The 14,172-nt window shown below is 44.5% G+C and overlaps 2 protein-coding genes and 1 long non-coding RNA gene across 3 annotated transcripts in view; 1 reads left to right on the forward strand and 2 right to left on the reverse strand.

Annotated features, from left to right (window-relative positions):
- Nucleotides 1–7,177: 7,177 nt before the first annotated feature.
- On the reverse strand, nt 7,178–8,513 carry LOC120403068. The gene is made up of 3 exons (XR_005597456.1): nt 8,338–8,513; nt 7,695–7,838; nt 7,178–7,283 (listed from the first exon to the last, which is right to left on the reverse strand). It is a non-coding gene; the product is annotated as an uncharacterized LOC120403068 (long non-coding RNA).
- A 549-nt stretch (nt 8,514–9,062) lies between these two features.
- On the forward strand, nt 9,063–14,172 carry ZFP36L1 (ZFP36 ring finger protein like 1). Its single transcript, XM_039533748.1, has 2 exons — nt 9,063–9,291; nt 11,626–14,172. The coding sequence occupies exons 1-2, from the start codon at nt 9,235–9,237 to the stop codon at nt 12,574–12,576; spliced, it is 1,008 nt and encodes a 335-aa protein (XP_039389682.1). The 5' UTR covers nt 9,063–9,234; the 3' UTR covers nt 12,577–14,172.
- Nucleotides 10,614–14,172, reverse strand: part of RAD51B (RAD51 paralog B) — a 723,435-nt gene continuing 719,876 nt past the window's right edge. The window contains exon 12 of the mRNA XM_039533741.1: nt 10,614–10,904. Within this exon, the coding sequence (XP_039389675.1) occupies nt 10,894–10,904 (11 nt within the window). The 3' untranslated portion in view covers nt 10,614–10,893. The remainder of the gene's footprint in view (nt 10,905–14,172) is intronic.

Raw genomic sequence — 14,172 nt, forward strand, 5'->3', positions numbered from 1 at the left:
AGTTGGTGGTATGCCAGGGTTCTGTGCCCTGTGTAATATTGTCTTGCATACGTAACCATTGTTTAAATCTCAGATCAAAACAAACCAAGCCACGTTGTTTGTCAGTTATTAGACATCTTTCTTCCAAATAGTCACACAGCCTTCATTACCATAACAGTAATTATTATTACATAGTGCCTTATTATATGCTTGAGAATAGTTAGCACATTTGCCTTTTCCCACACATTAGTAGCTTCTCCTGACTCTCATGATTCACCGGTGCTTATTTCTCAATGTCCCTCGAGTTCTTTTAAAATTCCCAGCTGCATTTCATCAAGGCTTGCAGATTAATACATTAGTAATAGAATTTTTGGTTTGTACTGCAGCAATGCCCAAAGGCCCTGGGCAGGATTGGAGCCTCATTGCGCTAGGTGATATGCAAACACATAGTAAGACATGGACCCTGCCCCCAGGAGTTTAATAAATATTTAGTTTAGTCTAGTAATGTGATTTGGAGCCTTTCCAGGCTGACAGTTCAAATCCAGCCCCAGCAACTGAAATTTATTACCATCTGATGGTTATTTATTGGCTTAAGTGAAATGGGTTGGGGATCTCAAGCACTGTATCATGATCAGTGGAACTGGAGTTAGAGGTCCCATGTTCTGGGTGTGGGGGACCTTTATTGATGGGATACCAGTGGAACAGGGAATGCAGGAAGTTAGGCTGAAAGCAACCTAGCCATGTGGACAGAGCAGTTCACAGAGTTGCATGAAGTTTTATGTGTTCAACTTAATCTGCATTCATCCTCATTCTTTGGTAATGATAACAAACAGGCTCCCAGTGGATGAGGTTCACATCACAAAACCACCACCACAATTGGCAATAATTGACATCCTTTGTGGTAAATCTTAACCTTGCCCAGTATTCCAGATGAGGGATTACCATTGGCTCTTTTGTTATCTGCCCCAGTTCTACTCTCTTTGAACCACTTCTGTGATACAAATGGAAGGGAAAATCCCTGTATCTACCCAATGGTCAGAGGAGCCAGTGTAGCAAGTCCTCTTACAGCTCCTGATGTAGGAGGTGTGTCAGAAACATGGCTAGAGCATGCTGCACTCTAGTAATCCCCAAATGGCATAGATTAACACTTGCCATCCTGTGGAAAAAATATGTGATCATGTATTTTAAGACTGCATCAAAATGCACAGGGATGAGGTTCATCAGAAGAAACCAGACTTGAACCTGGCTCCCTGCCCACTGCACCTTCCCCCAGGCTAAAAGGCATTTTGATGGGATGGGCAGGAAAGCAAGCTGACTGGCTGGTGCAAACACTTCACTGAGGCTTAGAAGCATATGCAGTGCGGTGGGAATGTTCAGAAAACTATGGAACAAGCGCAGAATAAGTTCCATCATGGATATGCAATTCCCCCTCCCCCCTCAGATTATAAACTGGCAAAATCTGGATGGATTTGGAAGCAGGTAGAAAAAGGCAGCACCCTGTCCTCAGTGCTACATCCCTTTCAAGTAGCAAGATCCCACCCCAAACCCTGGAGGCACTCGAGTTGTTTCAAACAAATAACAACAAAAAACCTAGACAAATATTTAACATTGGCAAAAATTCATTAGCACATTCAACCTCCGGCAAAGACCAAGCATGGAACATTGCACAGGTGAAAATTTGTCAGACACAATTGGAATTGCACCAATGTAATTGAGCAGATATTGGCACATAGTGACTGAATTGCTTTATATTCCTTCTGGATGGGAGGTTCTATACAAATCTAAATCATTTAGATTTGTATAGAATAACATCCATGGGTTTATAAATCTGGAGTGAGATTTTTGGAAAGAAGTCTGGAATTTGTGCTTTTTTCTGTGTACCGCACCTTTAAATTTCTGGCAGGCCCTCCATTTTGGAGAGCAGTTTATGTTCAGATCTGCGACAGGTATTACTTGCTCTCTCATGGAGACTTTACTGTCATGCTTTTTTTGGGTCATTGTATTTTCCATTGATCTAAAATAAAAGTCATGTATCTGAGAGTCTTTGACTGCCCTTCGTGCACTGAACAAAACAAAGGTAGCTCTAATCCGGCTAGGTTGAAGCTAAACTATTAAAATGGCTTTTCCTTTTCTAAAGTGGCTGTTATGCTCTGCACCACAGCCCAGATCCTCGGCTTCAGCCAGTGAGCACAGAGCAAAGCTAACGAAGTGGGGAGGGGGGTACAAAACTTCTTTTGTGTTCCAGACCAATTCTCAGACACAACCTACAGCAGCTTGAAAGTTGATGCTGGCTGCCAACAGCAAGGGTAGATAGTGTGGCTGGGAGTTCCTGGGGCATAGGGAAGCTGTGATAGCTGTGGTGGGGGAGAGTGGGGTAGGAGTCACCATGCCAGCTCTGTGCTACTAGATTCCCTCTATGTGTGGGTGCTCTAACCCTGGCTAGCTAGGCTGGCTCTAAGGCCATAATTCACCAATGGTGCAACATCAATCTGCAGTGGAGAAATTGTTCCCACACCTTCATATGTTTGAACTGTTTCTTTACTAAACTGGCCTACTTTCCATGTTGTTATGAATATTAAAAACATTTATATGGCCTAATTAACTTGCTAGCATTTCGCAAACAGTGATAAGTCCTGCTCCCTCCCTTGAAGAGTTTACACTCTAAGCTAGACAGAACAAACACAAGATAAGACACAGGACAATAGTACAAGCAATGGGGTGGGTGGTAGAAGGAATTGTTTTGAAAATGTAGGTTTTGAAGAGCTGAGAGGGTGGCTACAAGATGAGGCTACATGGCCTATTACAGACAAACAGCCTCATTCACTGCAGTTATGTACAGCAGTGCAAAGTGCATGTAAACCGCTACCAAATCAGTATGGTAAAGATTTCTACACCCGCTTTGTACTCATGTAAACAGCTACAACAGGATGCAAGACAATGGTGAACCCGGCCTATAGGGGGCAGTATAGTAGAAGGCACAAAGCCAGAAAAAAATGAAGGCAAGTATGCTGAAAACAGTGGAAAAGTAACAGCAGAGATGTAAGGCCAAAATGACATCTGGAGCACATTTATTTTACACAGATGGGCAGCAGGGGCTCTAGACACAGATTTTAACTCTTTTCTTGTATCACCCACTGTTTTTCCATTGCTGTGCAGTTAGTGGCTGCTCTTCCCTCTCTCCAGCATGTTTGGATCCCTCTTCACAGCCACTTAACAGTGGCAATGTATTGGCCACAAGAAAATTAATCATGGAAAGCAAATGTAAGTATAGGCTCAGTGTCCTATTATGTGGAAATACATTAATGGCATTAATATTTCCTGGAAATTATAACTTATGTCCATTAAGTTTCCTTACTCGATAGCCTGCCAAAATGACACCTCTGCATTTTCCAATGTCAATGCCACCAGTGCTAAGTTTGTCACAAGTTATTCAAATATTTTTGATCTTTTCTGCAGAGAGCAAATTCTGTCCTCACCTCCTGCCTCTCCCCCTTCCCCTCTGCCAAACGGATTCAAGTATCTGAGCTACTAAGAAACTATGAGACACTCTTGTGACCAGCAACCTGAGATCCTAAAACCCAGAAATGATTAGCAAAGATGTCATATAATTTATCTCATGCTGGATGTTCTTTATGTTATTTACAGGTGTAAAGTCAGGAGGATTAAGAGCTTTTAATATTTGCCTGGTACTGGATCTTCCAACTCCTGCAAAAATAATGCTGTTGGCGACTTGAGTTTCCTGCTACCGCAAAGTACACACACACACACTCTCTCTCTCTTTTATAAATGTTTACACACCCAAGCTGCCAGGAATCGCAATCCCATCACTTCCTACCACCTCCACGCACTTTCCTGTATCTTTGGGAGTTTGTTTTCTTACCAAGCAGCTGCAAATATACCTTTTTGCTTTTGACCAGAAGGCTAGGCATTTCCCAAAGAGCCAGCAGTGCCCGGTTTCCAGCTTGGGCCATTCATACCTCCCAATGGACACACAGAAGTGTTACATATAGGGAACACAAGACCAAAATAACAGATTTAAAAAAAACCAAACACACCTTAAGGACGCATAAGGGGAGAGAACAGAAAGAGGCATGCCTGGACTCACCTATCCATGCACGATATTTGTAAAGGCTGCTGAAGAACTGGTACATGGAATGGGGAAAATGTGTAAAAAAGACATTGGGGGTACATGAGACTAAAAGAAATCTACCTTTACCCATTTCCCCAAACACACAAAAATAGCACTGTGACCCAGAAGATACTAATACTTCAGTGAACCAGCTGAAACAGATATAGGAAGGTTACTCTGCCTGTTTAAAGTCAGTGTACACTAAAGCATTATGACTGAGAAGCCACGTTCATTACACAGGAAACCCCTATTTTCAAGGGCTTATAACCTTCTCAGCTAAGAACAGGTGCCTCTGGTAATTTTAGTATTGCTGCAGAAAACCAAATCTCTCCATGGTTCTAAAAATTAGAAAATCACAAACTCTGCATGCTCCAAATCCTGAATCTTTATTTGGTTTAAACTTGGCCCTTAGGCTAACCACTCCTTATAGTCACTGGGAGTTAATCAAAGTAAGGACTAAGGATTATTCCTCTGTCTTTTAACAATGTACTGAGGCATGCAATTCTTGCGGGTCCATCTGAGGCAAGCACATTGAAATAAAGTGTTCATTGGTTATGAGACCAGTTAGAGATCAGTTTAAATTTCCCCGTGCTGGAGTCTTCGCCCCCGGCCCAAACAACATGACAGTACATGTCCAATTCCAATTTTGCAAACTGTGGTTCTCTGCATTGAAATCTGAAAAAATGGGCACAAAATTGGAAATTAACAGCCATTTGCAATATACGCTGCTCCCCTTGAAGACAATGATAAAACTCCCATTGATGTCATCACGTCCCATGAAAAGATAAAGGTAATTCAGGAGCGAGGCCACCAGACCTGGTGGAGCCTTTGAGATGCCAACTTTAACTATTAGGGATTATTAGGAGACGTAGTGGAGGAGGTGGGGGAGTAATTATCCCATATCTGCCTAATGCAGGGTTTCTCATCCTTTCCTCTGACGCATCTTGTACTGACCACTATCAGACACAGGATACTAGACTACAGGGACCATAGGTCTGATCCACTCTGGCAATTTCCATGTTCCTTTATGTGCATGTGGACTGGATAAGACTCATCTCCCCCTCTTTTTTAAATCATGTCACTGTGGGAGCTTGGCCAATAAAGAGTGAAGGGAGGCCTAGTCAACTGGTTGGCCTGTGCCTGAATATTATGATTAAGGCTTATGTGATGGCACTCCAGACGCAGCACCTACAAAAGAGGCCTACAGATGGCCGCAGAAGAGGCTCAACAAATTTGGCAGACTTATTGCTGACCCCCAAGTCCATTTGCACGATCTAAGCTGCAGAGTAGGTGCACTGCTCTGAAGATCTACAGTGTGAACCCCAGAGAGCATGACATTACATTCAGATAAAGACACCCATGTGTTTACTCAAGCGTGTGGTTTTTTCTTCCTTTTTAGAAACCAAAAGTCACAATTAAACTCACTGCAAAAATGTGATTGTAATGTTATATTTGCGAATGGACATGTCTGATTTTTCAGCCCCCAGAGAGACGTGCATAGGTGCACAACAAATTCCCATTGTGTGTGTGCATGTGGCGAGTCTGGCTTATATTTATCCAGGCACGTGCTCAAAGGAGAGATTTGCTTGTGCACAAATCCAGACATGCCTCGTGGCTGAAAGTCAGGCTCTTACAGCCTAAATCCAGATTCCATCAAAATTCTCACTGGACATCAATGCAACCAGCATTTGACCCTAAATGCACAGAAGTTTTAAAACAGAAAGCTACAGTTCCCATAGTAAGTATAATATGTATATCCTATTGCATACATTTAATATAAGGCACAAAATATGTATACTACTACTAAATATAACATGTATACAATGTGGTGAGTTGATTGATATGGGGCATGTAACAGAGAGTCCAATCCTGCATTCCTTGTGCACCCAAACTCACATTCAAATCCATGTGGGTTGGGTGTGCAAAGAATGCAGGATTGTGCCCATTGTGGCACACCCTCCACAATCGTCCTGAGACATTTGAGTAATCGGAGTTGCTCTGTATAAAGTACAGGAGACCAGATTCAATGAAAAAGCCAGGCTCCAAGCAAGTCGGTCATGAAATAGTTATCTGTACTGGCTTCCTCATTTGGACTTGGTAACCCTTGGAAAGTCCCTGGAATGACGTTTCCAACCTAACAATTAAAAAGGGTTTAATTATACAGAGGCTCAGAGCTCTGGGAACAAGCACCATCCACAGAGCCAGTAAACAACTGCAGAAAATAACATGTTCAAGCTGCTCTCTCTGCTGGTTGTTTCTCAATTCTGGCAAAAAAACAAAACAAAAATGAATCTAGAAAGAGAAGGAAAATTAGCGGAACTAGTGTTCTATCCTTAAATAAAGAATAAGGGAGGGACCGACTCTGTGGGTGTTTGTTCTCGATTTGTTATTTTGGCTGTTCTTGGATATCGAAGTAGGGGAAAGCCAGGAAGAAAAGTTTAAAGCCCAGTTCCTGAGACTGAAGCAAACAGAAGAGGAAGTGGGAATAGGGATCATTTGTTCTAAGTTTTAAATGTGCTTTTCGCTGGGTTTGCATTCTGGACTCTGCAGTTACGGTTTCAGTTCTCCTTGGAAGTCTTGGCTACATGAGGAAGCAGAATAATCAGTACAATAGTGAGATGCATTTTAAGGACGAGTTTATAGTTCAAGTCTCAGTCTGGATGGATTAATAACAGGGAGACAAATACCACAGTCCTTCCTCTGGCAACACTCTCACTCCCACTTACTTCAGTGAGAGTGTTGCCTGAGTAAGGACTGCAGGTTTTGACCCAACAAGTTTCACATTTAAGGAGCCCCAGGTTAGACACCTTGAAACATAAGCTTGTTACAAAGAAACCGCTCCCCCCTCCTTCCATCAATATCAGTATACATAATTATTTGTGTACTAAAATCTGGAACTGATTATTTGCTAAGAAACTTTACTCCTCCCCGCGCCCTCCAGCTTTATTATTTCAAATAGCTAAAAAGTGCCCTTTGGGGACTAGGGGAAGAGTGGAGGGCAAAGGCAGAAATTAGCAAACACCACTTTAAGGACTAAACACATATTTTAATGATTTAAATAATATGGATGTGAGTTATTTCCTTTAGCAGAGCCTGCCAGGTTTCAATAAAAATTGGAAAAAAAGCCGTAAGACTAAGGGGGTGGGAGATGTGAATCAACTTGAAGACAGTCAGCCTGCAAAAATGCAAAGACAGCAGCAATGTTAAAAATGGATTCAATCAATTTAAATCAAAGTAGACAAATCCAAGCCAGCCCAAACTGGAAATAACTTTTTATAGTTGTGAAATGCAATGCACAGCTCAGCTGCAGCCCTTAAAGCTTAAACAAGTAACGTCTAAAGTTTGTGTGTGCTCTGATGTTTTATTTTACATTGATTAAATAAGTTCCTGTTAAAATTTGTCAGGAGGAGAGTCAGACGGATTCATACTCTAATTTTGCCTTTCTAAAGAAACGTGCTTATAATTAGGTGACCTAATTATATTGCAATGGAAAATGCACTTAAACACACACATTGTTTCATAACAGATCGAGGAGTTAAAAGTGTTGTGGAATAAACATCTGAGGGCTGGAGTGGGTGACACTTACTGTAAAAAGGACGAGGAGGTGAGGAAGGACAAATGGAAATATGTAGGAAAGAAATTAAGAGTTTAATATTTCCACTTCAGTCTAGTCTTCCATTTCAGAACTTCAGAGGGGAAACTGATCAGCTTTTGCAAACGTGTTGCTTTCCTGATGCAAAGAGCAGATAAACAAGTTTACGGGTTGTTTTTTAAAAAGTCAGTCTGTCATGTTTCAATCCATGTGCCCCTCTCCTTTGTCATCCCGCCAAAAGAAAAAAAAAAAGAGTGAAATGAAACCTAGATGGACTGAAAAACCATCTGTTACATTCAAAGAGGGGAAGGGAGGGGAGCACAGAATGCAACGGGTACTCATGCAGAAAGCGCACCCCGTGCAAACACACAAAATAGTACTCCAGCTTTCGATCAAGCAAAGAGGGGAAATCGAGAGGGCCTTGTTTTTTGTCAGTGTCACTTGCTAGGATCTGATCGCAGAGACCATCTTAAATAAAAACCTGCCAGTGTGTTGTTAAGCAGCTGGAAACTGGGTCCTTGCTTTACTGGGGAAATAGATTTCCTTGGGGGGGGGGGGAACCCTCCAACACATAAGCATGCAACTGGTGTCCAGCAGAGAGGAAAGAGCTTCACTCGAAAAAAGCAAACGTTACTACCTAGCTCACAGAATCAATATCCTGCAAACAAACACAAACAGCCCTTCCTCTTTAGTTTCACGGTAATTACAGCTGGGAGAAAGGAAGATGAGTCTCTGCAAAGATCAACTTTGTTTTGCTCGTCTGCTACCCCGAACCCGACCACAGCTACGCATCTACTCTTGCGCGCACACCCCGCCTGCCTTTACAAAAGGCAGTTGCCGTTTCTTTCCTGCACACGAGAAGGAAAGCGGGGAAACTACCGGGGGGGGGGGGGATCTGGGCACTCGCAGAGCCTGCTGCAAAGACACAGCTCCCGCCCGGGGCGTTTTGCAAAAGTTCAGTGCAAGCTGAGCTGGGTTTGAGGAGGGGGGGGCAGCCCAAAGTGGGTGCAGCAAATGATGTCACCACCCCTTGCATAATTCCAGCACTCACAAAGGAGCGCGGGCCCTTCCCCCGCCTTCTAATCACAACCAAGTTGTACATGCACGTCGGGGAGGGGGTGGGGAGCTTTGAAAAACTTTCCTCCTCGTACCAGGAGCCCAGCGCAGGCTCCGATGGGGCTTTGCCTCCCCTCCCCGCCCCCCTCCTTCCTCTTGAAAGTTTTCTCGGGCCCGACCGGCGGGGTGAGTCAATCGCGCTGTCAATCATCTGCCTCCTCCTCCTCCTCCTCCCTCCCCGGCTGGCAATGGGCCGCGAGCTCCTCCCCGGGCCGGGCTGGGAGCTTGCAAACTTTATAAATTGAGTTTAGGCAAAGCGGCGGGGGAAAGCGAGCGGCTGGCCGGAGGCAGAGCGAAGCGTGGCGGCAGAGCAGGGGGCAAGGACTCGGAGCAGGGCGCTGGAGGCTGTGCCTGACTTCCCACACTGCGATCCCTTGCGCCCGGCTAGTGCTGCTCTGCCGCCCTGCGATCGCCCACCATGTCCACGGCGCTGGTGTCTCCGACCATCTTCGACCTGAGCGAAGTTCTGTGCAAGGTAAAGGGGCTCGCGCGCGCGGGGCTGATCGGCCCCCTCTGCCCGTGCGGCTTTAGGGGATGCAGCTTTTGTCGGGTCTTTCACTAAGTTCGGTGCCTGTTTGGACTTAACTGTGTCGCCAGCCCTCGCTGGCGCTCGCCTCGTGCGGCGAGGGGAGGTTGTGTTGCCTCGATCGTAAGTCAGTTGCTGCTTGCCGTAAAATTATTCTGGTCTTCTCCCTCATGAGCTGATTGTGGCTGGTTTTCCTGTTTTTCGTTGCCCCTAGGAAGGACTAAGCGCAGCCGAGCAAACTTGTTAAATGTTTTGAGTGCCTTTCCGGGGTTGCGTTTTTAGTTCTTTCTTTATTTTTGCAAATAGTCTTCTGGAGGCCAATGAAGTTGTAAAGAGAACTCGTTAATGTGGCCAAACTGTTTGTGAGTTGTTCCCTTTTTTCACTGTCTCCTCTTTCTCCCCCCAGCCAGACCTCCGGGGGGGAAAGATTTCTAATGTGTTAATCGCTGCATTTTGCGAAGATGTATGTGTTTAACGAGTTCGGGTATGAAATCCCAAGAATCCAAGTAGTTTTGTAAAACTTGTTGAGGACGTTTCCCTTCCCTTTGAGTTCTGTGCTTTTGAACTGAGATGATTCTAAAAGTTTTGGAAATGTAAAACCTTCCTTTTTTGTGTGTCAAAGCTTACCTCTGGCTTCAGAGAGCTGTTTGACATGGGGCGTTGGTAGAAGGAATTTTAACGTGTTAGTTAGAAGGCTTTTTCTTCCGAGTTGTTGCTCGGCCACTTTTAATTGCTTAAGTTTTAGGCTGCTGTAACACGCCTGGTCTTGTTGCTATGATTTTCCCAAGTTAGTTCTGCTTCTGCTCCTACAGCTGCAAATTTACTTTGGGGGCAAAACGATCTGGTGATGAGGTTCCTTTAATAACCTTTGCAGGCCAGTGTGCTGCACTCACAGCTGCTTCCATTCACTCAATGCTGTTTTACTTTCCTTATTTTCCCTCCTCCCCTTCGGATCAGCTTTGTTCCCTCCCACCCCCTGTGGATTTCTCCTTTGTTTAGCGAAATTCTGTCTAAAGACACTTTTTTCTCAATTTATAACAGAGCTGGTTTAAAAAGGGAAACAAAAGCAGAGTTCTCTACCCTCAACAAACTGATAGTCAAGAAAGTACTTTTCCTCCTACTCGTTAGATTTTTCCATGTTTTGAAATTATCAGTGTTAAAATGATTACAGATGAAAATTCTAGACTGACTCAGTTTTTGCCTGTTTACTTTCTTAAAAGTTGACAATGAAGGTGCACTACTAAAACAGGGCTAGGAGTGTCGTATTCAATGAATGTGAACAAGGGCTGTGCCTCCCCTTTAAAATCAAAACACACAAAAAATTAATCTGGACAGGTGAAGAGCTTTAAAAAAGCTCTGCTTTTCAAAGTAACTGTAGCAAAACTGTGTAACTTTTCTCGCCGAAAGAGCTTTTTTAATATTTAAAACGGAGTTTGTAGATGAAATAACTGGTTCCTGATCCCTTCCAGACTTTGCTTGCAGCCCAAAAGCTAATTGCAAAGGAATCCTCTTGCGGTTAGGGGTGAAGACTGGCCTGGATCAGATGAAATGCTATTGCTGTGCTGGAGGAGCAAGAGAAATGGGATTAATTTAGATCAGTAATTAGTGCATTTCCAAAAAGTCCTGTGCCCCCACCCATTTGTCTCACACATACGCCCTGTCCCTGAAGCAGGACTGTCCCAGATACTGCTTCTGTACTTTTCTGTAGTGCAGAAAATCTACAATTCTCAAATGTTTCTACAATAATCTCTGACACTAGAGGGGTTTGTGAACAGGGTGGAATAATTCAAGAGAGGAGAGATGACAGGAAATACTGGCTCTTGGGTCTGGCAAGGGTCCTGAATCTGGGGGAGATGTGGCTGTGGGACTGCAGGTGGAGCAGGGTGAGCAGTTGCTTGCGGCAGGGGAGGACTGTGACTCTGGAAGGAAGAATAGTGGGTTTGGCTCTTGCAGGCAGCACTAGGTGTGGGTAGGTGGGGCATCCAAGTTATTGCCTTGGGTGGGGGAGGTTGTATGTATTGCAGGTTGACTGGGTAGGTGGGGCACCTGGTCATTGCCTGGGGAAATGGGTGCCGTGTAACAGGATGATTTGCTGTCCTACGAGGTGGGATATTAGAAGCAGGGTTATTTTGCAGAGCAATGGGGCTGTTGAAGATAGAGGCTAGGTTTGATATGGTGGGGCTGGATGTGGTCACCTTGTTGACTGATGAGTTGCATTGGGAATAGGCTGCAGGAGGTTGCTGGAGCAGGCTGGGTGACTCACTCTTGTTTTTCTCTCCACAGAGTAACAAGATGTTGAACTACAGCCCTTCAGGTGTTGGAGGGTGTCTGTTGGATAGGAAGGCAGTGGGCACCCCAGCTGGCGGGGGTTTCCCTAGGAGGCACTCTGTCACCTTGCCCAACTCCAAGTTTCACCAGAACCAGCTAATAAGCAGCCTCAAGGGGGAGCCGGCCCCTGTGCTGGGTCCCAGGGAAAGCCGTTTTCGGGACCGCTCCTTCTCTGAAGGTGGTGAGCGCCTGTTGCAGCAGAAGCAGCCCGGGGGACAAATCAACTCGAGCCGCTACAAGACAGAGCTGTGCCGCCCCTTCGAGGAGAACGGTGCCTGCAAATACGGTGACAAGTGCCAGTTTGCCCACGGCATCCATGAGCTGCGGAGCCTAACCCGCCACCCCAAGTACAAGACAGAGCTGTGTCGCACTTTCCACACCATCGGCTTCTGCCCTTATGGGCCTCGTTGTCACTTCATCCACAATGCCGAGGAGCGCCGTGCTGTGGCTGGGGGCCGGGACCCCACCATCACCGACAGACCCCGCCTCCAGCACAGCTTCAGCTTTGCTGGCTTCCCCAGTGTCACTGCCAATGGGCTGCTGGACAGCCCCACCTCAGTCACCCCACCACCCATGCTGAGCGCTGATGACCTTCTGGGCTCGCCCACCTTGCCAGATTGTGCCAGCAACCCCTTCACCTTCTCCAGCCAGGAGCTGGCCACTCTCTTTGCCCCCAGCATAGGGGTGCAGGTGTCCAGTGGGGGTTCACCCACTGCTTTCCTCTTCAGGCCCATGTCTGAGTCCCCCAACATGTTTGACTCACCCCCCAGTCCTCAGGACTCCCTCTCTGATCAGGAAGGCTATCTGAGCAGCTCCAGCAGCAGCCACAGTGGCTCAGATTCACCCATCCTGGATAACTCGAGACGTCTTCCCATCTTCAGCAGACTCTCCATCTCTGATGACTAAACTGGGGTTTCCTCTTGCCCTCCTCCCACCTTTATTACAATGTTAAGCTGAACCCCCCCCCTTGCCCCCTTCCCAATGCCCCCAATCTAAGGGTTAGATGTTAACCTAAAGGCTGTCCACTTGCCTGTAGCCGACTCACTGGCTTAGACCTTAAGTGCCAAATTACAATAAAAAGCAATAACCGTTTACAAAATTAGTGCCTTTGAACATTTTCACTGTGACTGTATTACCTCTCTGGCTGCAGAGGGCACCAGCAGCCTCCTTTAAAGCTCTGTGCACTTCCAGTTGTGCAGGGAATATCCATAACCAACTGCTCCCTCCACTGGCCACAATAATGCATTGTTCCTTCCCCCCTCCCTTCCCATTGGCCAGTTTCTGCTAGACTTATGGCATGTGGACAGCGGTTAACATCCAACCCTTTTCCCCTTTAAAGACTAATCTTGCCTGGGTCTGCTCAGGTCTGCAGGAAGAAAAAGCTGAGAATGGACAAAGATTGTAACATGAGTGGGACTTGTGATTGGGGGAAAAAGCCAGATGGACTATGAAAGACTTGATTTTGGTGCTAAAAGTTCCCCATGTATACATGTGACATCTTTACAAACAATAAATAAAACTAGAGGGGGTGGGCAAATGGAATTCATTCCACACACGCAAGTTCCGTGTATTCCAAGTTCCAGTAGACATAGCTTTAATGGTTTTGCTCTAGAGTACGTTAGATCTATCTTAGAGCACTCACGCCAAGCTTTTTATTATTTTTTTCTGGGTTTTTAATTTTGTATAACTTTTCAGAAATTGGAGAGCAAATTTTGCTTGTCACTGCACAACAATATAAAAAAAAGCTTATTTAACTTATCAAAACGTATTTATTGCCGAAACCTATGCTTTTTGTTAATTTTGTTCATATTTATCGGGATGATGAATCCATAGAATATATTCTTTTATGTTTAAATTATGATCTTCCATATTAATCTTAAGATTGTGAAGTGTCTTTTTTCCTTTTTTCCCCCCACAGTTTAATATATTATACTACAATGACATTTTTGTAACTTTACACTTTTTTGGTTATTTTATTTTAAAAAATGAAAAATTAATTTAAAAAAAAAATGCAAAAACTGTGTTTGGATTATTTATTTTAGAATTTTCCCCCTTTTTTGTGTTGGACTGCAAATTGAGTTAATGTGCTCCTTTGCCTTTTCTCTTCCTCCTCCTCCTTCCCCTCCCCCCTAGGTCATACAACACCTGGGCTTTAGAATGTATGTGTATAAGCTCTGTTGTGAGACAGTATGGAAGGAAGACATTTTACTTCCTTTTTTTTTTCCGATAGCTTCTTAAAGGAGACAAAAGCCTTTGGCTTAAAGTGCCTATTTGAAGACATTCCAAATGCAGTTTGTCTTTGCCTTTCTGTGTTCCAAGTTTGGAGTTTTCCTTGTTGAGGTGAACGGGACTGGCACAAAGAAAATAATGAATGTAATTTTTTTTCCCCCTGTTACTGTTCACTACATTGCTTTTTTTTTCTCTGTGAGTTTATTTAAAAGAATCTCTTTTGTAACGACTGTTTGCAGTTTAAATCAATAAACCCCAAGTTTTTTCAAGAAA

This window comes from Mauremys reevesii, linkage group 4 (assembly GCF_016161935.1).
Source record: "Mauremys reevesii isolate NIE-2019 linkage group 4, ASM1616193v1, whole genome shotgun sequence".
Lineage (NCBI taxonomy): Eukaryota > Metazoa > Chordata > Testudines > Geoemydidae > Mauremys > Mauremys reevesii.

What these genes read in the sequence shown, in the direction of transcription:
- ZFP36L1 (XM_039533748.1), top strand. Translation starts at nt 9,235, where the DNA reads ATGTCCACGGCGCTGGTGTCTCCGACCATCTTCGACCTGAGCGAAGTT. An exon ending in TGAGCGAAGTTCTGTGCAAG is followed by an intron (nt 9,292 to 11,625) that starts GTAAAGGGGCTC and finishes TTCTCTCCACAG; the next exon opens with AGTAACAAGATGTTGAACTA.